This window comes from Vanacampus margaritifer, chromosome 11 (assembly GCF_051991255.1).
Source record: "Vanacampus margaritifer isolate UIUO_Vmar chromosome 11, RoL_Vmar_1.0, whole genome shotgun sequence".
Taxonomy (NCBI): Eukaryota; Metazoa; Chordata; class Actinopteri; order Syngnathiformes; family Syngnathidae; genus Vanacampus; species Vanacampus margaritifer.
Genome location: NC_135442.1, coordinates 16326841 through 16349104, shown reverse-complemented (window position 1 = coordinate 16349104; position 22264 = coordinate 16326841). Strand labels below are relative to the sequence as shown.

Genomic DNA, 22264 nt, shown 5'->3' with positions numbered 1-22264 from the left:
TCAACTCTAGCTCATTTCAGCGAGGTAGCCTTAAATGATTAAATGTGCATTTGGCTTTTTCTTTGGTTTTTAATAGGTTCTCATACACCCAACAATCACAAGGTTAATCTACTTATACAAATGCATATTGCTGCCACCTCAGAAACCTATTCTAATACGTTTTACATTACAACTTGAGTTTTACATTTTAATTTAGTTTGTTTTAAGTTTTAATGTAACATGTTTAACAGTTATAATTAATCACTTTTAACTTGGGTTTTTATGTATATATATTTTTTAAATTAATTGTCAATTCCAAGAAAAAAAAAATCCAACTGATAGAAGATTTCGGGCTGTATTTTTGTGACCGGCTTAAAACCTTTGTGGTAATTCTGCAGGTAGGCGGGTTAGACCCGATGTTGGTAATTTCACAGATGTGCACAGACCAGAGGAAATTTACAAACGTGTGGCGAGCCTTGAACTGATGGAAAAAATCATGATCTGCCGACATTTGCGCTAAGGCACAGATGCTCTGTCTACGCAAATAGTGCCTTTAATTTAGTAATATTACGAAAAAGCCATGTTAGCAATGTAGCAGCTGTGGCTAACATCAGCTTGCTATTTTGTTGAAGATGGATATGGGTTCTCTGTGATTATTTATCCTGACTAAGTAAATTTATAATCGCTTGCCATTATGAATGTCCATTTTTGAGAACCTCGCTTATATATATATATATATATATATATATATATATATATATATATATATATATATATATATATATATTATAAATCAGGCACTCGAGCTGGCATATTTGTGAAGTGAGGCTACATTCAAATCTGGCTATGTATACATTTTAACTCATGTTATGCATCTAATGTATTAGATGTAGTTTTTACCTGATACATTTTATGTTTTTGAAGTTACAACATAAAAGTGTATTGTAAATATTTGATTACATAAAAAAAAACAACTGCCAACTATCCGCTTAAAATGTGTATGTTTACAATAAGCAAAGCAATTACTTGAAGTAGTTGAATGATACAAAGTGTGGGGAAAAAATCTTTAAATGAATAAGCCAAATGCTTGTTTTAATTATTATTTTTTATATTTTTTAATTGCTGAAATGTTATCATGCACTTCTTGTCATAACATTACCTGTATTTTAATGTTTCTACATTTTGCATTACAACCGCGGCTAACTTTTTTTAAATTCATTATTATTTTTTATTTACACTTAGGTGACCTTTGAGATTGACCACATGATGGCCAAATCTTTTCACACCACTGATTGAAAATGCCTGATGCAGCGGTTTAAGAGATGGAAAAGTCAACAGCTAATTTTAGCTGTGAGCTAGCATAGCCAAATGTTTCTGCTGTTTGCATTTTTACCTGTAGTTGACTGTTAACATCTTGTTTACATCATTAACATTAAAATTAAATCTAATTTCATCATTCGTAGATTTGCTTTTTTAGAGGTCTGACCCACATTTTCAACCTTAATTCTCATGTTGGTTCCATCAACGTAGCATTAGCATAGCATTTGTCTTGGCGGCTAATCTGCCCTTAAGAATCTGTAGTGCTGGATGTCTTAAACTATATTCGCAATGGGGCTATTTCTTCAATCAGTCAGATTTAAAATCCATCCTCACAGGCACGGAGCACTGGGCCTCAATGACGTTAGCTTTTTTCTGCCCCTCTCTGACCAACTGATCAAAGCAAAACACGTTACAGCTTCGACTAGCAAAACACGGAGCGATCTGCACAAATTAATACATGTAATAATCATCTCATGTATGGCATATTTTATTTATTAAAATATGTTGATTCTGAACTGCGCTAGATATTTACTGATGACTTTTTGTTTTTGTGAAGTGATAATGGTGGTATTCAGAGGCGTATTAAGTAGGGTAAAAAATGTACGTCCCAACACTACAGTACAGAAAGGTGTTATGTGGGTGACAGTTTGACCCTGAGACAGACTAATTCTATTACCATTATATCCTATGTGGATAATTTCAAGATTTCACGCTTTTAATCACGAGGGGATTTTTTTTTATACAGTCCCAATGCTTTTGTCCATATCATGTATGCAAATGATCAATGTTGTAACAAAATGTCAACTAACGGAAGTTCTCATTATTTGTAGTTGGTGAAATTCAAGGCAGCTAAATTTTGTGCACAGACGGGAGCAAAAAAAAAAAAAAGACATCAATCAAACTCTATTCACAAATGTATTGCTCTTCTGTGTGCGTGTGTGTGTTTGCCCCCATCTTTGTAACACTTCAGCCATTTTAAAGTTAAGTGCTGCTGTGCAAAAAAAACACCACAAATTCCAAAACCAGCTGAGAAGAAGTAAGGAAAGCAGAGTCCTTTTCGTGATTGTTGTGTTGTTCTCTGTACATGATGTTGTTGAAGCGTTTAAAGCGAGCGATTGAAAAAAAAAAGGCCCCCGAAAAACATTTAACCCACAACGGCTCATAATACATAATAATAATAAACATTTGTCCGATGGTATTTTTTTCACAAATTTAGTATGGCCCTCAGAGGACTAAAGTGGCCCCTGATAGGAAAAAGATGATTTAAAGAAAAAAAATGTTTTCTATACATATACTGTTGTAACCGTTAAGATTGCACTTGATCTGATTGCTTCATCACAGCACAAAAAATCCAACAAAGAGGCTCCAGATTTTGTTTTTGTTAAATGATGATATTTCAGAGTGAGCCCCCCTCCCCAAAAAGAGGCATTTGTGTCAATGAGCTTGCGGTGGTGCATTGAAAGGCCAGAGGAAATCATCCGTGATCAAGGGGCGCCCTCTGCTGCCAATCCAGATCTTTGAGCCAGCATCATTTAAAAAATGGGGAAAAAAGAAAGAAAAATCCACACTCTGGGCTCTTTCACATTATAAAGACAAAAAAATATTCCGACAATTGAATGTTCTCCCCTCGTCCGATTAAAGACTCCATGTTAAAAAACTTCCAAACAGTGCTGTAAAAGACAATAAAAGATCCTGACTGTCTGTTCCTTCCGAGAGGATCCCCATTTGACCCTGTTATCTTTCTTCTGCCCCGCCATCTTCCTCCCGAGTGTCCAGGCCAGCTGAAGAACATTTCCCAGGGAGATCCGGCTCCCCCGCGCGTGTTGGTTCCTTCCAAATCCGGCTGCTAATTTCTCACTTGTCTCACACCAGCATGTGTCGACGCCGGTGCAGGGCTAAGTGGTCCGAGCGGGAGAAGCTGCGGTCGCAGTCCGCGCACTTGAAGGGCTTGACGCCCGTGTGCTTCCGGTAGTGGCGGGTCAGCTCGTCCGAGCGGGCAAACTTCCACGTGCAGCCGTCCCAGGTGCATTTGTAAGGCTTTTCTCCTAATGGGAACACACAGAAACACACGCGCTCTAAAAAATAATAATAAAAAACTTAGCACCTTATTGTGTTTCTTTAGAATAGCTGAATCACCTTAAAATTGACATTTTAATATTATTTTTTTGTTTGAAGCTGTCAGAGAGTAATTGATTTAACTTTTTGTTTTTGTGGGTGTCGTTTGCGATGTTGCCGAACTTAACCACACAGCCATTGCTGACCCTCTAGTGTAGTTATATAAAGGGATTTTTTTTTCACTAATGAAAGTCACATATTTATTTGTCTATGAGTCAAAAAACAAAGAAAATAATTAAATTAATAGGATTTGTTTTATTCAATCAACTGTAAGCCATTTATTTTAATGTAAGATGAGTTTGAAATGACATTCAAGTGCTTTGGAAATTGGAATCATAGTCAAGTGTACATTTTCGGTTTAGACAATTTATATAGGCAATTGTAAACTATTTTAGGGAAGCATCCATTACTAACAATTTTTGCTATTCAATTTTGGGGCTTGGTCTCCAATCCCTGCTAACAGTGAGCATTCACTGTATATAAAAATATTAACATCTTGTACATATTGGTAGGTCAATATCACAAAATTTAACAAGATATTTAAGCAATGACCAATACTGTTGTTTTAGGGTAGAATTCTCTATATGTCTTCAATATAACTCATTTTAGCTTGGTAGCATCCACATGTTCAGCATGTGTTTGCCCTTTTCTTTGTTTTCCTTGTTTGTGTGATATGTTCTCACATGCCCAACACAATTTATGAAGAAGATAATCTAATTTAACATTTTTGAATTTTTGGAATGACACATAGAACAAAATAGTGCTAGCCAGCTGCTAGCACTAACAGCAAAAAGTAATAATACTGTAAATAAAGTTGCACAGTGTGATGTCGCAAAATGTTGCCAAAAGTGTTAAGTTAATGTGAACCACTAGCGCCACCAACCCTTATCTTGAAAGTAGTGCAATGATGTAGATTAGGCCTAGGCTACTTGTATTTTGAAATGTCCAGACAGTGAAGTCTAGTACTAACCGGTTGCGAACACGAGCCACTAGCTAGCTCAACAGCTGCTAAAAGTATTTAAGTAAGTAAACAATAAATGAAACAGCAATGTTTTTTGTGTGTTCAAAATATATCAAATTATTTTGTAAACCACAAAATCCTTAGCTTTCATCCATTAAATGCTGTCTTGCACATTTATTTTATTGTTCGCTAACTAACTAACTGCTAGCGCTAGCCTCTAGCAAGCTACCCACCAAATAGCTAGCTGCTATGCGGCATCATTAGCTGTTGATTAATTAATTAATTAATTTTAATCTGGAATGGTTATTAACTTTTTACATTTGAAAATGGGTGTAATTGTTGTAGAGCTTGGCACTTTTATTCATATTACAGCAATTTCTTTGTACGCTTGTACAACACTCAAGAATGTTAACATATCCTACTTTCAACATTGCATGTAGCTACAGGCAGCCTAATGACAGCTTTAATTTTCATTTAGCTCAATTGACAATTCCGAGTTTACGTCTCAAGACAAAATGGTGAAAAGCATTGGACTTTAGATCATTGTAATTTGATTTGTGAGGATTATTTAGATTTCAAAATGTGATGAAAATGTTGTTTGACTACAATCACAATCTGCCTGGTTAGTATGCTAGTTACAGGCAAAAGCAATACAATAGTTTTCATCATGTAAAAGAAGTGTTTGCGTTGCAATCTTTACAAAAGCATGTTGTGTATTTCAAGCTGCCTATTTGTTGTATAATTCATTTTGTTAGTTTGAACTTGCACTACTTTAATATGACTTTTGTGATGTTTGTTGTTGATAGTGCAGGTTGTTCAATAAAGCATACAAAAAATTGCGTTGAGATCAGTGGTTGCGATGCATTTTGGAAATATCACAAATACCCGGATGTTCGGAAATGTCAACAAGATGAAGTAAGAAACTGATACTAAAAACAGAAAACATTGACTCAGCTCTTGCATTAGATGGGTGTGTGTAGCCTACACCGTTGTTTGAAAGCCACTGACCTGTGTGCGTCCTCCGATGTGCTTTTAAATGGGAGCTTTTGGTGTAAACCTTATTACAGCCCTCAAAGTCGCACCGGTGGATTCTTCGTTTTTTGGAATCGGGCGACTCCGACCTCCGAGGGCGCCGTATGCTGTCAATACTGAACGGCGACATTGAACTGTAACACAAAAGCAGAGTCAAAGACGGTGACTTATTTTGTCTGTAACTATTTGATTGACACTAAAAGGATTTGAGTGTATAAATAAAATAAAATAAATGCAAGTTTAGATAGTTTACAATAAATAGTGCTGTGATTTAAAGGATCAAATATTGGGTAAATATATTATGTACAGATATTGTTCCCCAAATCTTCAACATGTAAGATAGATAGATTGATAGATGGATGGATGGATGGATGGATGGATGGATAGATAGATAGATAGATAGATAGATAGATAGATAGATAGATAGATAGATAGATAGATAGATAGATAGATAGATAGATAGATAGATGGATGGATGGATGGATGGATAGATAGATAGATAGATAGATAGATAGATAGATAGATAGATAGATAGATAGATAGATAGATAAATAGATAGATAGATAGATAGATAGATAGATAGATAGATAGATAGATAGATAGATAGATAGAGACAAAACTTTGAAGTCTGTATTTAATGTGCAATTACGCCAGCAGGTGGCAGTATAAGCTTGCACTAGGAAAAAAATGAGGGCTGCTCTTTTCATTGCTCATACCATCCATCAACATGCTTTATTTCTCCATCTAGTCATTTGAGGTTAACAACTGCCTACTTATTGCCGTCGTCCATAATTGTGGCATTTCCACACACACACGAGTGGTCAATATCACTTTGCTGATGTCGTTTGTCACCGTTTATCACTGTGATGTAAAAGTTGTTAGGACTCAAGTCGGCCAGTGTGTCTTCTCTTCTTATAGAGATAAAAAAATGGTTAATAAAGTGTTCCTTGATTTTGAGTAATTATTATTGTTTTAGTCTTAATTCACTTGCCCGACAACAAACATCAAGTGTCACCCCCTCCCCCTACCTATGTCTCATGTAATGGACTATTCCATCTTCATACTGCACATGTGCAGACTCGATTCAGGAAGATGGTAGCATGAATGACACTTATTTTTTTATGCCGATGCAAGATTCAATCATAATTTATAAAGTGGTTGGAATAGCAAACGTTATTAAATGTTGATTATTGTTCTTATCAATTACAGTGAAAGCATTGTGATGATGCACTTGTTTGATAGTTGGTGATTAAGTATAATCAAAATGTTTGCAGTACACGGATGAGCAAAGCCACATCATCCTATGACAGCATTTGCCTTGCCACCAAATGACTAAATATGTCGCTGTACATATTGCATTTCAGAGCGCATTTAAAGGGCCAAATGAGGAAGCATGAGAGAGGAAGATCAAGGGGTGCGTTTGTGCGCCAGACAGCTCACCCAAAAGACTGTCGCCACCGCAGCAACACCACTTCCTGTTTCCCCTGCGTCTTTTACCATCATTTTTTTTTTCAAATTCTCACAAAAAAAAAGTGCGCACAAACAAGCAAAAGAAAATGCGGCAAACACCTGTTGCTCTTGGCCTGTTGCCAAAGTGAAGCTGCAAAGGAAATTCTTATGAACCCGCAAAGGAAATTATTATGAATTACGTTCTACATTCAGTTGCACAATATGAATACATTGTAAAATATTTTGAGTGTTTCATTTAAATGTTTGGCCATTTTCACATTTTTGTTTATTCGACTGTCGCTGTGATCGGCTAGCAACTAGATCAGGGTGTACCACGAATGCTGGCCAAAGCCAGCTGGGATATAGGCTCCATCCAGCACCTCTGTGACCCTTGTGAAGAATATGCGGTTTGGAAAATGGATTGATGGATTGTAGTATCGTTATTGCCCAATAAAAAACATTTAAGATTAATGAATATGTTGTTTTTATGTATCACAGTAAAATAAGTCAGTCAAAATAATGTTACAAAAGTGAACACAAAATAGTTGAGTCACTTCACTCACTATACATGATAATGTGAAGACTATATAAAAAATATTATATCTTATATATATATTTTTTAGATTAATATATAAAATGAAAAAATACTCAAATCTATATTAATTAATCAGGAACAATTAATGTCAATTTTTTTAATGCATTTTATTTATTAATTTTATGTTTCAATGGGAAAAAATCTAATTAAATATTTTAATATTTCATTTAATGTGTAGAATCAGTTGAGCCAAAAATAATTAGACACTGATTGTCATCTTCTTTTTTAATAACAAGCACTGATTTTATTTTATTTTCACGATGATACACGATGTATGGAAGCTGCTTCGCATCAATTTCATTTTTAATAATTCATTTATTTGTCAATTATTTTGACATAATTTAACGATGTTCAATCAATTTGCACTTAAAACATGTTTTATTTTTTTTTTTAAATATTATTTTTAACAAAAATACAAATGTAGGCCTACTGAAAATTATAGTGTAGCTTTAATCATTAATTTGAAATTAATTAGTTGAATACTGTTGTATGAAAAAATACAAACCTAAAATTATTCAAGTGACTGCTTTTCATCAATTATATTTGAATTATTCTTATTTTTCTCTTTTGTTAAACAATTTCACATGCTTTATGTTAGGTGAACACAACTCAGGCGATGTGGACAGTACTTATTTTGCAGTGGATATACCTGGGGAAAAAAATTGCTGATGGGGTTTGGGGGGGACAAAGTAATGTCTAGGTGAAGACTCAAGCACATCTGAAAAGCCTCATGGTATTCCACTGCAACCCTTGACCCGTGCCAGACCAATGCTTGACCATTTCGGCATGAATGGACCGGCCGTACGGGACTCCCGAACTTCCCGATGGCCAACACGCCCCTGTTTACAACATCACCCTTTAAAAAGATTTTTGAATTTAAAAAAATGCACCCTTAGTGTGAATGTATATGCATGTAGTGAAAAGTCTCTGTAACAGCGAAGGCTAAAATTCTCCCTCTCTGTTCTTTCAGTTGAGACTTATCACGTCAACACACTTCCTTGGATCAAGTACCTATTATACAGGATTTTAAAAATAAATAAACAATAAAAAACACCAATAGGTGAGGTTTTTCAACCATTAATGTAATATAGGTCTGGATAAAAAAATTATGAATTACTGTATAATTTAGCCATTTCTGATTACTACAGCTTCCTAAATGAAGAACTACACAATAATATGGACTTGTCGTTGCTTTTTACCATCACTACTATCATTTAATAGATTGGCACTGAATTTAGAAAATAAACATGACACTTGTTTAATTAAACACTCAACGTGTAATAGATGATGTGTTAACTTTCAAGGTCTTCGTGAAGAGCCGCTGCAGAAAGGAAGGAGTTAAAATCAAAACAAACGGTATACATAAAAACTAATTGGAGGAAATCAGGCTTTTATAACTACAAAGTGAGCTATTAGCTCATTAATCCATTACTTTGCATAAGCTTTGATGTTATCGTAACATAGCTGCGGTGTGACGATCTACTTTTCTCATGTGAGCCCTGAGGCAAAGCCAGCCACGCTGCCTCCAAACCTCTGTTTATTTGTGTCTCTCGGGGAAAAAAGGAAGTAGCACTTTGAAGCATTTTAAACATTGGTGACCTGTGTTCAAGTTCCTCTCTTTCTGCTTTCTCTCCAAAACAGAGGCTGATCAAAATATGTGTCGCCCGAAAGGGGTGGTCTGGATCCTGCTTTATTAACACAATAGCATCTGTGTGTTTGGCGAAAAGGAAAGCGGGTCATGCTAACGGATGAGGTTCTCACGCTGCGTCTAATTGCGGCTTTGCAGAAAAAACAGGAAAGGACGTGAGAAAGTGTGCCCTGGGTGGCCTCCCGTCGGCCATTGTGGTACCTGTCAGAGGATATGACTCCAAGCACTGCTGCACTCCTGCCACTTACACATTGCACTCTGGCTCTGCCACGTCTTGAGTAACAAGTCAGAGTGATGAGTCGACGATGAGGACTGCATACCCAGAAGCATGACATGCCTTGCATTCATTAAGTCCCTTAATATTAACTGAAATTGTCTAGAGTCAAACTCTACATTTGCACACCAATGGGCCTTAACATAACTACATGATCAAACAAAGAGCGAGAAAACGGTGTGAACCGTACAATGTTAGAGCTAAAGGGGGAAATACTAATTTGCAGCTTCTCACAGTTACAGAGAGCATTTGACATATCAACACCTTTTTAAAATAATCGCGTAAGTCATTTTGTCAAGAAACACACACAAAAAAAGAACCATTTGCATCATGAGATAAAAATAATAATAATATTTTTTGCAGAAAAATGGCAATTATTTTAAGAGGGTGATATATATATATATATAGTATATTAAATGAAAAATAATTGCCACAGTATTTTGGATTTTATGGGCATTAAGCTTTTGTCTCACCATGCAGTACGCTTTAAGGCACAAAATGTACACATATGTATTAGGGGGTCAAACATTTGTGTGCTAATTTTGAGTTAACTTAAAGTTCCTTTAACGCCACAAATTTTTTTAACACGCAATTAATGACCGACCCTTATTTGGAAAGCCTGTACTAGGGGAATTCCAGTTGCAATGCAGCAGACACGTCCACGTCAAAATTTAGCAATAATAAATTTAATAATAATACATATATTTGTGGAAACTGGGGTCAAGTTGTATTTTACAATTTAAAAAATGTGCAGAATTTCACAAGTTACTTCATGTTAAAGATTAGATAGCTCTTAATATGAAAAGAAAAATGCACTGAGCTATCACTGTCTTACAAATGCAATTATGCTATCTAGTGGCAGAAAAATGACCTCAACACAAATTAATATCACACTCGTTATTTTTACAATGCAGTACATCTTTTTAATTTTAACTCAAATGTTATGAATTATTATGAAATTACTTTATCAATGACTAAAAAATGCAGCCATCTATGCAGCCATTTATATTAACAATAGTATAAAAATGTAGGAAAAATATTTTATTGTACATTTTATTGTACATTTAGAACAGATATAAAATTTGTGATTAATCGTGAGTTAACTATTGATGTAAAAAAAAATTAATCGCCTGCCACCCTTAACATCTATATATATATATATATATATATATATATATATATATATATATATATATATATATATATATATATATATATGATTGCCTAAGTCATTGAATATTGAAATAAGACTTAAGTACCTCCTATATTGTCATTTCTTTTAGGAGACCAAAAAAAACCAGCATGATTGTTCAACCATTATCATCGCCTCGCAGCAAGCCATTTTCAACGCTTTAGATTGACTGAAAATTGACTGACTAATTTTCTATTATGTGCCCTGCAAATGGCTGGCGGCCAGTCCAGGGTGTACCCCACTTCTCACCCAATGTCAGCTTTGACCTAATGTCCAAAATTAATGATGCACATTATAAGGACTTTTGGGGCTCTTTGCTACTCCCAACTTGAGGGAGTCTCTGTTACACACACACACACACACACACGCATGAGCACGCACTCCTTCTCGTCTCGGTGCTCTCTTTTCAACTGCCGTCCTCCAACAATAGCCTATCCACTGTTCCCCTGGGAAACGCATGAATATGGAGGAGGTTCCTGAAGAAACCTACTCCGCGCACACACACACACACACACACACACACACACACCCATACACATACACACCCATCATATATACACCTCTCCTCTCTCATTTCAATCATATTAATATATGGATACCTGGAATGAAAAGTAGGCCCTTACACTCCTCCTCTGTGATGCTCTGCCCGATGCCTGCGTAAATGCGAAGCGCACCCTTTCTTTCAACCTCACAATAGGAGCGCTCCGTATATGTCAACACAGGCGCACGCGCCGCGTCAACCTCTGCGTTTGTGGGTAACTCGAGACGGACGTGTTTTTTGTTTTTGTTTTGTTTTTTAAGTCAGCCGTGTTCCTGTGTGGACAATGAGTTGACCTCCTTGTGGAAGCGGCTGTGCGCGGCGCAGGAACATGTGTTGACGTACAGCAGGGGCACTTGGACACCTGAGGTCTACTGATGGGAGGGAGAGAGTAATGGGGCACAGCCTGGCTGGGGCGCTTGGGCAGGGAAAGGTTGGAGCCTGCCAAACTCTGTTCTCCTCTGAATTACCCAGTGCCATGTTTGTGCGTGTGCGTCCATCTTTAAACATTACCACTAAGCTGGCAATTTTATCTTAATGAATCTGAATTATTAGTTGCAACCCTCTACTGCAGTGAGCAGTCCGAGTAGAGAGTGAATCAACAATCAATGGATGGTTATTGTGCAATTCCCAAGCCCAGAAGTGATTTAGTAGCATCATGTTTCCACGTGAGAAAGATTAGCACGGTCTGGGAATACTTTCCTCGCAGTTAGACTAAATAACCACCCGATGGGCATGAACTTGAGTCTGGCCAGGCGGCCGTTCTGGCTCTAAGTCCAACAGTAAAGGAGGGGGGCGGGGTCCCGATCGGCTTCCTGCTTGCCATCAGGAGAGCGTCGGAGCTGTCATCCGCTCAAGAGGCGAGTCTTTTCATTCAACACAGATGGGCTGGCACTGCTGAGGCTCGCCATGCCCGGAGGCTGTAAAGTATGCCCGCCATGCAAGAGCGTTTATGTAGTTGCATGGCAACGCGTCGCATCTTAAGGCCGGTGTGGAAAAGCACTACCAGGGAGATTGACAAGGTCTGACTTTTATGTCAGAAGAGGAAACATCGATCTCTTATAAATGTATTTCCTACACTTATGGAAAAGTGAAGATGTACTTGAAATTGACATTCTCATTTAAGTTTATAGGCCTTTTAAAACTGTCACCAGGCCACGACACTAGCTACACCTGCACGATTCAAGAGGACTACATCAAAATTGCAGAGCAAACAGATGTCAAAGCTCACTGGAGCGCTAATTGTTGGAAACGTGTTTGCAACAATTAGCACACAAAAGTGCACACAAACTCGTCTGAAAAGCTATTTACATGCTGCTTTTTTAGTTAGCAACAAATTGATTCAGTAGTTAACTATTTAATGTCTCTTTATGAGCAGTAATGGCATCTATAAAGTGATATTAGTCGATGTCAGGAGTAGTTTATCTGTGGTCATATTTTATGGAGGACCAAAACTGCCAAAATTATTATAAAAAATTAAAAATAAATAAATGAATGAATTAATAAATAAATGTCTAAAAGCAAAAATAAAAACGGATATAGAAAATTAAAAACAAAAATTAAATACAAAAATAAATATAAATGGAAATTATATATATATATATATATATATATATATATATCCATAAATAAATAAAAGTAAAAATAAATATTATTCTGATTATTATTATTATTATCCATCCATCCATTTTCTTAACCGTTTGTCCTCACAAGGGTTCTGGGGGGCGTTGGAGCCTAACCCAGCTGGTTTCGAGCAGTAGGCGGGGTACACCCTGAACTGGTTGCCAGCCTATTATTATTATTATTATTATTATTATTATTATTATTATTATTATTATTATTATTATTACTATTATTATTATTTATACAAAAATAAAAAACGAGATAAAAAAATTAATAATAATAATACATGCCGAAATAAATACAAAAAGAAATACATAAATCAAATCAAATATCAATCAATAAAAACACTCTGCTCTAACATTTATTTATTTCATGCTGCACAAGTCCGAAATGTTACTCAAATGAGGGGGCGGTCCTAAGCGTGTCTTGGGTTGGGCTCCGCCGTTGCAAACTGCCTTTCAATGGTCGGCCTGCTCAGTCTAGGCAGTCACTTTTCAAAATAAAATATTTTTAAGCCTCGGCTAATCAATTAATCGGAAGTACAGTAAGTTGTTTTTTTTCTTTCAACTGTGCGGCCCGGTCTACAGTGGCCCACTGCCCCGGTGTTTGGGGACCACTGGTCTAAAGGGTGGCAAAATCTCCTTCTTGAGGGAGTGCAGTGTGAAACAAATTTACAGATGTCATGTCTACTGTGCAGGTGGTGTGCACTGCGGTCAAGATGTCCGTGACATTGGGTGGTCGATGGTATTGTTTGTGTAATTACAGCCCCTGGTAGTGACCAACTTGTTGATTGCTTTAAAAAGGAGGCATTTGTTTGCCGTTCAATATCAGAGCCTATTAGAATGGTGATTAAGCCTTTAAAACTGCACAGGAAACACGTTTACAACATGAGATAAGACTCCACACTTTAATTCGTCTTGGATACCTGTTTACTCAATAGGTGCTACTGTTTTGGTTAGCAGCAACCGTTCAAATGAGGTAAACTCATGTCTATGTGTGAACAACACTATGAAGTCAGATAATTACACTTACAAGCTGTTTTTTTTCTGATGGAAGGAAAAGGAAGGCATCTAATTTATGTGGATGATGCACTCGGTATCTAATAATTATTTTTAAATCATTTATTAAATATTTTTTCCACGTGCCTGGTAATGAGATTCAGTTTAAAGTAATTTTACCGTATTATGTTTTTATGCCATTTGAACTTTAATTTTTTTTTTTATACTGCTTAATCATTATTATATTGGAAAAAATATTTTCTATATCTGGTCAACTTTAGCTTTGATAGAACCTTAAACATTTCTTGGCAATAATATGTCGAATGTGACCTTTAGTCCAAACATGATATTCTGATTAATATTACGTTTGTAGAATATGAGTTATGAAACAAAATCAAGCCGTTTTTATCCATCTTAGGGGGCGGCCATTTTTTCATTTGCTGTTTACTGAAGATGACATCAATGTTGTTCAAGGCTCAGGCAACGACCAATCACAGCTCACCTGTTTTCTGAAACTGAGCTGTGATTGGTTGTTACATGAGACCTGAGCAACTGTGATATCATTTTCATTCGACAGCCAGTGACAAAATGGCTGGATTTTGCTGCTTAACTCATATTCCACTAACGCGATATTAACCAGAATACCGTATTTGGACTAGTGGGGCTGCATAGAACATATCATTGTCAATCATTTTTGGGGGGTTGACTTCACCTTTAAGGTCATGATACCCTGTGGCTAGTAGTAGACATTAGTAAATACCTCGAAAAGACACATTTATGACAAAATTCTTCCAAATAAAGTCACTCAACTCTCACTCAGAATGGCGCTTGAACATTTGTAAAAGAGAGTAATACTCACTCTTGTACAGCGCGGGCTATAGACAGTGCAGTAGAGCCGGTCTCGTTGACGCTGTCCAACGTCACGTTTGGCAGGTCGTCGTCATCGCTGTCACTCTTGATGTGACGCGGCGACAGGCCGTTGTGTTCCGCGTGTGCTGTGAGGATGAGACGAGATCATGAAGAAGATGGTGAAAAAAGAAAAAAGACAATATTTGTGTGCAGTGTTCTGGCAGATTTTGCCAACCATATTGCTTTGTCCCGCTTGCTACGCAGGTCCCATCCCGGATTGTCATTTTTTTGTCAAGTGTATGTCAATCACACAGTTGTCATAGCAACTCATACAAACCAATTGAAAGGGAGTTTAACTGTTACATTCCTTCCTATTCACTATCACATTTTCATTTGTTGTCATTCTCATTCGCATCTAATCGCTTGTAGAACTACTTCCTGATTCCATGTTTACGAATCATGGGAAATGTAGTCTTACTAGCCTAATATATTGTAGCATTCGCTGGTCAGACCCAACACAAGCCGAGCTTTTCTGGCAGCATTTTTCCAGTGTTACAATGGGAGGCCGGCACGATTTAATGGCACAGCCAGCTCCTGGTTGGCTAACACTGCACTGTTGAACTGTCAACCAATAAAACATTTAGCATTAGCTAAATAACACAACCGACAAGTTTGCCCCCACCCTTATTCCGGAATAAGGTTGTCGCTTATGTCATCGGTCTTCCGCACAAAACTCACCCTGACCATTACATATATGAATGAAAAAGAATATAAAATTATTTCAATGCTAATGACTTGGAGCTCATGTTTTAAGCTTATTAATTGTTCTGCTATTAGAGATAATCTGAAATCCAGTGTCGCATGTACATCTACCAAGAAACATTAATTTGGCATGATGTGCAAGGCCATTGTGCCCGAAGCTACATCTACAAGGAGCACCGAATTAATTTAGAAGGCACACACAACCCTTTTCGGTAACCACCCACAAAAAAAAACAAAAAAAAACCTTTATCTTTATTTTTCACAATTAACAATATATAAGCAAGGTGGGCGGGGCTTATTAGAGTACAATAATGTTACACAATATTACACAATATTACCAGTAGCCTACTTTACAATTTGTCTTAAGTTAAAGTGAAATTCAAAACAATTATATAAAGGGCTATTATAGGGATTTTAGTCATATTCCCCCACAAAACAGTCTAGTGGATGCTACATTGTCTAAGCATATAACACAAGATCATCTTTAAGGTGATACTTGACTTATTGAGCAATTTTCAACAGTAAGAAGATAATATTTTGTGTATAATTAATGTGATAAACTCATTATTTTTCATGAACAATTAATACATTTAAAAATTAATTGTTCCACTTCCTGTCAATAGAAGATGACATCACCTGTGCTTGAGGAAGTAGGTAACGACCAATCTCGGCTCAGTTAGCTGACTAAACCCGGAAAAAAGGTGAGCTGTGATTGGTCGTTACCTATTTCCTAAGCACAGGTGATGTCATCTTCAGTCAACAAACAACAAAATATTAATTTTTTACTGCTAGAAATGGCTGAGTGAGTCAAGTATCCTTTTAAGACGGCACAAGGAATTCGGTCATAACACGTTAAGTTCAAATTCATCTGAGGGGCTGATTATGTGTCGGTAGCTGCTGCTGTTTTGGTTAGCAACAGAGTTCACCATGGCTCAGCAGTTGATTACATTTTACACGTGCGAACAACAGCGACTATAAACAGAGTTAATTGCACTTGCCACCCTTTTAACTTTGTGATAGGGAAAATGAGAGAGGGGGATGTGTTTATTTGTCTTAAGTCAATCATGCACATGGTGATTAATTATGGTATGACGGCGGCCTTTAACTCATTCACTCCCAGCTATTTTCACTGAAGCAACCCCCTTTGCATTTTGACAGATTTTGCAAGGTCCACAGAATATTGTATTCTATTGCTATAAAAACATGGAACCTACCAAAAGAAATATTAGAGTCTATTTTTTCATCAGAAAAAAAGTATATTTTCACCTGTTTCCGTTTTGCATTAATTAGCACTATGTTTAATCATTATTCACAAACCTGTTAAAAACACTGGGGAAAATAGCTTTTTGCAACATGGCCCTGGCTGAGCTCTTATACTCTGCTGCCACCTGCTGGCCGTTTTTTGTAATAACTACCATTGCTTTAAGGGTTTCTTCAAATACGGTTTTGGGACCATGGCACTATTTAAAATAGAAGGTTTTTATACGTTTTGGGAGCAAATCAGTTAATCATCTCAACATAGGAATTAAAACAGACTGATTTTGCTTATTTTCTTTTTTTTTTCAAGTCAGAGCTCAAGTTAGCATGTAAAAAAGTTACTGTTTTATTAGTTAACATAGTAAATTTATCTTCATACTAACGTATGATGGGAATGTTAAGATGTTAAAAACGTAAATTTTTCCCATGAGGACAAAATGTTTTGAACTTTCATGTCAACTGGCATCTTTCGTTTTCTCAAACTGTTGCGCTTCCCCTTCAGAATGAACCACCTACCCTACAGTATAGTGATTAAATATTGATTATAAGTCATTCAGAAAGAAACCCACACAAAAAAATCCAGTCAATAGAGAACATATTGTCCATTGAGGCTCTCCTATATGATTTTCAAAGCTATCAAGGGTCCTCTTGGATGGCACTGGAGCCATTATGGCCCATAATAAGAGCAACAAATAAAGCAGTAGTGACTGCTTTTAAAGCTTTTTACTTGTACAATCTGAAAAGGGGGGCTAGGGTAGGGGGGGTCACCATCTCGCCTGGCCTATAGAAAGCCTGCAATTAGAGAGTGTAATTAACTCGAAATGCGATGTGGGGTGAGGAGGGGGGTATATTTTGAGCGAGGGACACAAAGGAGAAGTGCTGGAGAGGTGGGCAGATCACCACATTTCTTTCCTTTCTTTCGCTCTCCTGTTGTTTCCAGTCATGCCCTGTTTCCATGGCAACCTGCTGCCGGAGACAGGGAGACAGCAGTGAAAAGGAAGTGTATCCGCCCTCTCTTAAAGAGGATGGCCGACCTGTGCGTGTGTATGTGTGTGCGCACTTGTGGGCGTGTGGATGTGGGTGTGGGCAAAGTGTTTTTGTATCAATGTTGAAAGCTTTTCATACGACTTACATCACTGCGCCCTGTTTTGTGGCTGTCATCGGCTTTAAAGTGAGTCAAATAGGTGGAGATGCTTTCGGGTGCATACTTATTTAGTCGGTCGCATAGTTAGTGCATGGTGTGCTATATTCACGAGAGCCTTTATTAGGTACACCAGCAAAAATTCTGCCTTTTGACAAGTGCAATGGCGACTTCACTAAAGTGTTTCATCCATTTCCTGACCAAGCTCAGAACTCAATTTACTCGTATAAGAAACATATTGTTCATTGAAATGAATTGAAACGCCAGTCTCGAGGGGGAAAAAAACAAACAACACAATTTTTTGCTTACTGGTTTTAAAAGGGGAAGCCAACCCAAACATGTTCTTTACAATAATGTTTTCTATACAGCCGTACTTGCTTAAAACACCGTATTATGATTATTTTTGTATTTGTGGAATACGAGTTAAGCAGCAAAATCTGTCCGTTTTTATCCATCTCAGGCTCAGCTTCAGAAAACAGTTGAGCTGTAATGGTGATTTGCCTGAGCTCTGAGCAACTGTGATGTCATTTCAGTTAACAGCAAATGGCAAAATGGCCGCCACCTGAGATGAATAAAAACAGGTGGATTTCGCACACAAACGCAATATTAATCAGAATACCGTGTTTAGACTAGTGGGGGGCACATGCAACATATTATTATCAAGACAATTTTTGGGTTGACTTCCCCTTTCATAGGACCGAACGATTTTGAAAAATAATCTAATTAAAAAAAATTCCCCTCAGTATTGCAGTTGCAATTTAATATGCAACTATTTTTTCAAAATCCTCTACCCATATATATATATATATATATATATATATATATATATATTAACAATCATTTAATCTGTATTGTTAAATTAAACAATATAAGGATTATTATGCATAAATGGTCATTTGATTTTATAGGTCAGGATTAGAAAAATGAAAGATTGCTTACCTACTTCAATTAGAGTTGTTAACTTATTAAAAACTTTGACTTAACAGTCTTTTAAAATGAACCCCAACTGTAATGACAAGTTTGCTCTATTATTTATTTGGTTGTTACTAACATAACTATGAGATGAATTTTTCAAGAATCATTTCCAGTTTAATACATTTTGTAGAAACTTTATTTGGAGGCACGCCGCTATTGTTATTTACTTTGCAACGCATTCAGTGCATAATGCTATTGTTGCGAGAATCAAATGATTAACTTGTTGCTTTTAATTTGTTTTGTTTCATTTTCTTGGCTCGCTTTTGGAATTTTGGAAGGTAAGATAAACTTATCTTTTTTTTTACAAGACTTATTCCAAAAGAAAAAACTAGCTGCTACTGCATTAAAAGTAACAAAATTCATCCGTTTTTTTACACGTCAACTTGGCTTTGTCCGTGTGTGTGTGTGTGTGTGTGTGTGTGTGTGTGTGTGTGTGTCTGTGTGTGTGTGTGTGTGTGTGTGAGTGCCACCCATATTCAATATGCATCCACACCCTTGTTATGCAAGTCGTGATTTTCCCGTCCTACTTTTTCTCCCCAGAAATTCACAGCAAGTATCTCTGAGGATGACCCCACCCAGAGCTAATTACACCCCCCCCAGTTTGTGTGCTCGCATGTAGACTACGTGCACGGGCACGAGGCCTAAATGTCCATCCTTGCAGGATGTGACCAGAAGCAACCTCTTTTAGAAAAATGAACACTCTCCCTGTGTATGGCGCGGGAGGTGGACAAGAGCAGCCAGTGTGGGTTCCCTCCCCGTGGTTGGCAGTAAAAACTCCACCCAGTGAGAGAGAAGCAGTCACACCCTGCGTGACATTGGAAGTGCTGCAGATGTTTGCTGTTTCGCTTGCTGCCTGGAATAAAAGGCAACAAACAACATCTAATAGCTTGTTCACCTTTGAAGGGCAGCATCATTGCCTGGGGGGCCACCAGCCGGCACGCTGTTTGACGCAAGACACAAGGTTACCATCAGAGGTGGGAGGAAGTCACATATGCGCAAGTCATACGTAATGCTCACATCTTAGCCTTCAAGATTTGAGAAAGTCCCAAGTTACTGTGGCAACAATGAAGCAAGTCAAGGCCCAAGTAAATGTCAAGTCAAATTGAGATTAGCAAATCATGTCAAGTCATACAATCTACAACACACATATACACCTACACACCACTTTACTCTCAGTATATGTACTTGAGTTTGTTAGCAGTAGTTATTGATGAGTTCAACTGGAAAGTTAACTCATTTACTTGCAGCCATTTTCACTGAAGCAACCCCCTTCGCTCCCAGCTGTTTTACTACGTTTTGACAGATTTTGCAAGGTCCACAGAATATTCTGTTCTATTGCTATAAAAACATGGAACCTACCAAAAGGAAGATTAGAGTTTCTTCTTTTATCAGGGAAAAAAACGTATATTTGTTTTTTGTTTTGTTTTGTTTTATTTTGTATGTTTCCGTTTTGCAGCAATTAGCATTCGAATATAGCTAAGTTTTATCATTATTCACAAGCCTGTTGGAGACACTGGGAAAAAGAGCTTGTTGCAACATGGCCCTGGTTGAGCTCTTATACTCTGCTGCCACCTGCTGGCCGTTCTTTGTAATAACTACCATTGCTTTAAGTAGGGATGGGTACCTTTCACATTTGAACCGGTACTGTTCCAATTCTCGGTACTTGGGAATCACTACCGATACTCAACGGTACCAATTTTCGGTACTTATGTTCTCGCTCTTTCTTTCGCTCTATTTTTTGTTTTTATTTTTTATTGAAATTATTTTTTTAATTATTTTTTTTGGGGTATATTTTTTTGTATCTATTTAACAATTACTTTTCAATATATAAAACAAAAATATAAAATTTCAAACAAATGAGCCACAGAGGAATAGTAAATAAAGGTATACTATTTTACAATTATTGAAGTATAATTTTACACATAAATTAATATAACAAAAAACTAAGTGAAGCAAAATTCTGTGCAATGAACAACACAAGGAACGAAATTAAACACTAACAGTAAATATATTAATTAATAATTGATGGTATCTTCGTTTCTTGTGCAGTTTTTTTTTCAAGAACGTAAAGCCTGCCGCACGATGAGTTCAAAGTTTGAACCCAAGTTGGACTAAAATACAGCTAAAAACAAAACAAAACAAAAAAAAACAGTTGGAAGAAGACATGACTGAAAGAGAATAATTGGGTTCATGTACCCGAAGTGGTCTGTAATGCTCGCTACATTTTGTTCACTAGCTTTATTGTTCCAAATTACAATGTATATTTACCATAAAGGTAAAGCCGTGTACCTTCCAGCATGATTCCATTCGGTGGGAAAAATGGACCTCTCGGTTTCGGCGACTGTGTACTGCACCAAAAGGCAGGTGACGGCTCTCAGCGAGTGAGGACACCACCGGTGTACCTCCCTCTAGCCGTGCACTGATTACGGTGAGGAACAAGCGACATTGCCATCCTCCACCCGGCCCAGAGGCTGTCATACTTTATAAAACTGAATTTTGTTTGACTTCCAAACCAAGAAATGTATTTTTAGCGTGTGAAAAACAACGCGAGTACATACAATGTTGCGCTCAAGTGCGCCATGGAAAATCGTCAACTCCTCTACTCCTTAGAGTCACAACTTAGAATGACGTGATTCAGAACCGAAACATGGCACCGTTTGATTTTACGTCAATCGGTGCTCGTAAGTACCAACCCAAATCGGTCCATGCCACAAAAAGTACCGTCTTCGGTACCCATCCCTAGCGACCTCTTCATGTCAGAAGCTCTATCAAAGCCTTCTGTATGCACTAGCATAAAATAAAAAAAATAAAAAACGTATAAATATGTTTTTGGGAGTACATGACAGAGTATTAAAAACATTTATTCATACAGGGTTTAATTTTTGCTTTGAATCAGTTAACAAGGTTTACCTCTATTCTTGGGTTAACATATATCTCTTATCTTTGAGTTGCAAACTTTGCATGTTGCTGTTCTATTTTTCTCCATTTTATTAAAAACGTGATTCTTAAAGACAAATTTAATCATCTTTGGAGCTCCTTCCACGATGCTTGCTTGCTTAATGAGGTGGCCTCTGAACTTGGCTTTATAACATGGTGGGTTGCCAGGTTTGCACACACTACACAAACAAATTATGCATGTGGCTGCTCACTATCACTGTATAAGGCAGTGGTGCCTAAGTCCGGTCCTCGAGAGCCCTTATCCAGCCTGTTTTCCATGTTTCCCTCTTGCAGTGCAGCTGAATCTAATGATCAGCAAGCTTTGCAGAAGCCTGATAACGATCCTGATTTTGAATCAGGTGCGCTAGTGGAGAGAAACTTGGATAACAGGCTGGATAGTGGCTCTCGAGCACCGAACTTGGGCAACCAGTATAAGGTCAACTTGGCAATAAGGCCAGCAGTGTTTCTTAGAAATCTTAGATTTCATGGATTTTTAAGAGATCAAAGTTTTTACAGGATACAGACAAGTCCAAATTTAGAGTTGCACACCTTCAATGCAGGGTGGCAACGCGTCACGTTTTATTTATATTAGTTGTATTATGCAGAAGTTAAGACAGTT

The 22264-nt window shown here is 37.2% G+C and overlaps 1 protein-coding gene across 1 annotated transcript in view; it reads right to left on the bottom strand.

Moving 5' to 3' along the window:
* Positions 1-749: 749 nt before the first annotated feature.
* klf12b (Kruppel like factor 12b) overlaps positions 750-22264 on the bottom strand; it is a 59301-nt gene continuing 37786 nt past the window's right edge. The window contains exons 4-6 of the mRNA XM_077580163.1: positions 14584-14719; positions 5384-5541; positions 750-3344 (exon numbers count right to left, since the gene is read on the bottom strand). Coding sequence (XP_077436289.1) covers positions 3163-3344; positions 5384-5541; positions 14584-14719 — 476 coding nt within the window. The 3' untranslated portion in view covers positions 750-3162. The remainder of the gene's footprint in view (positions 3345-5383; positions 5542-14583; positions 14720-22264) is intronic.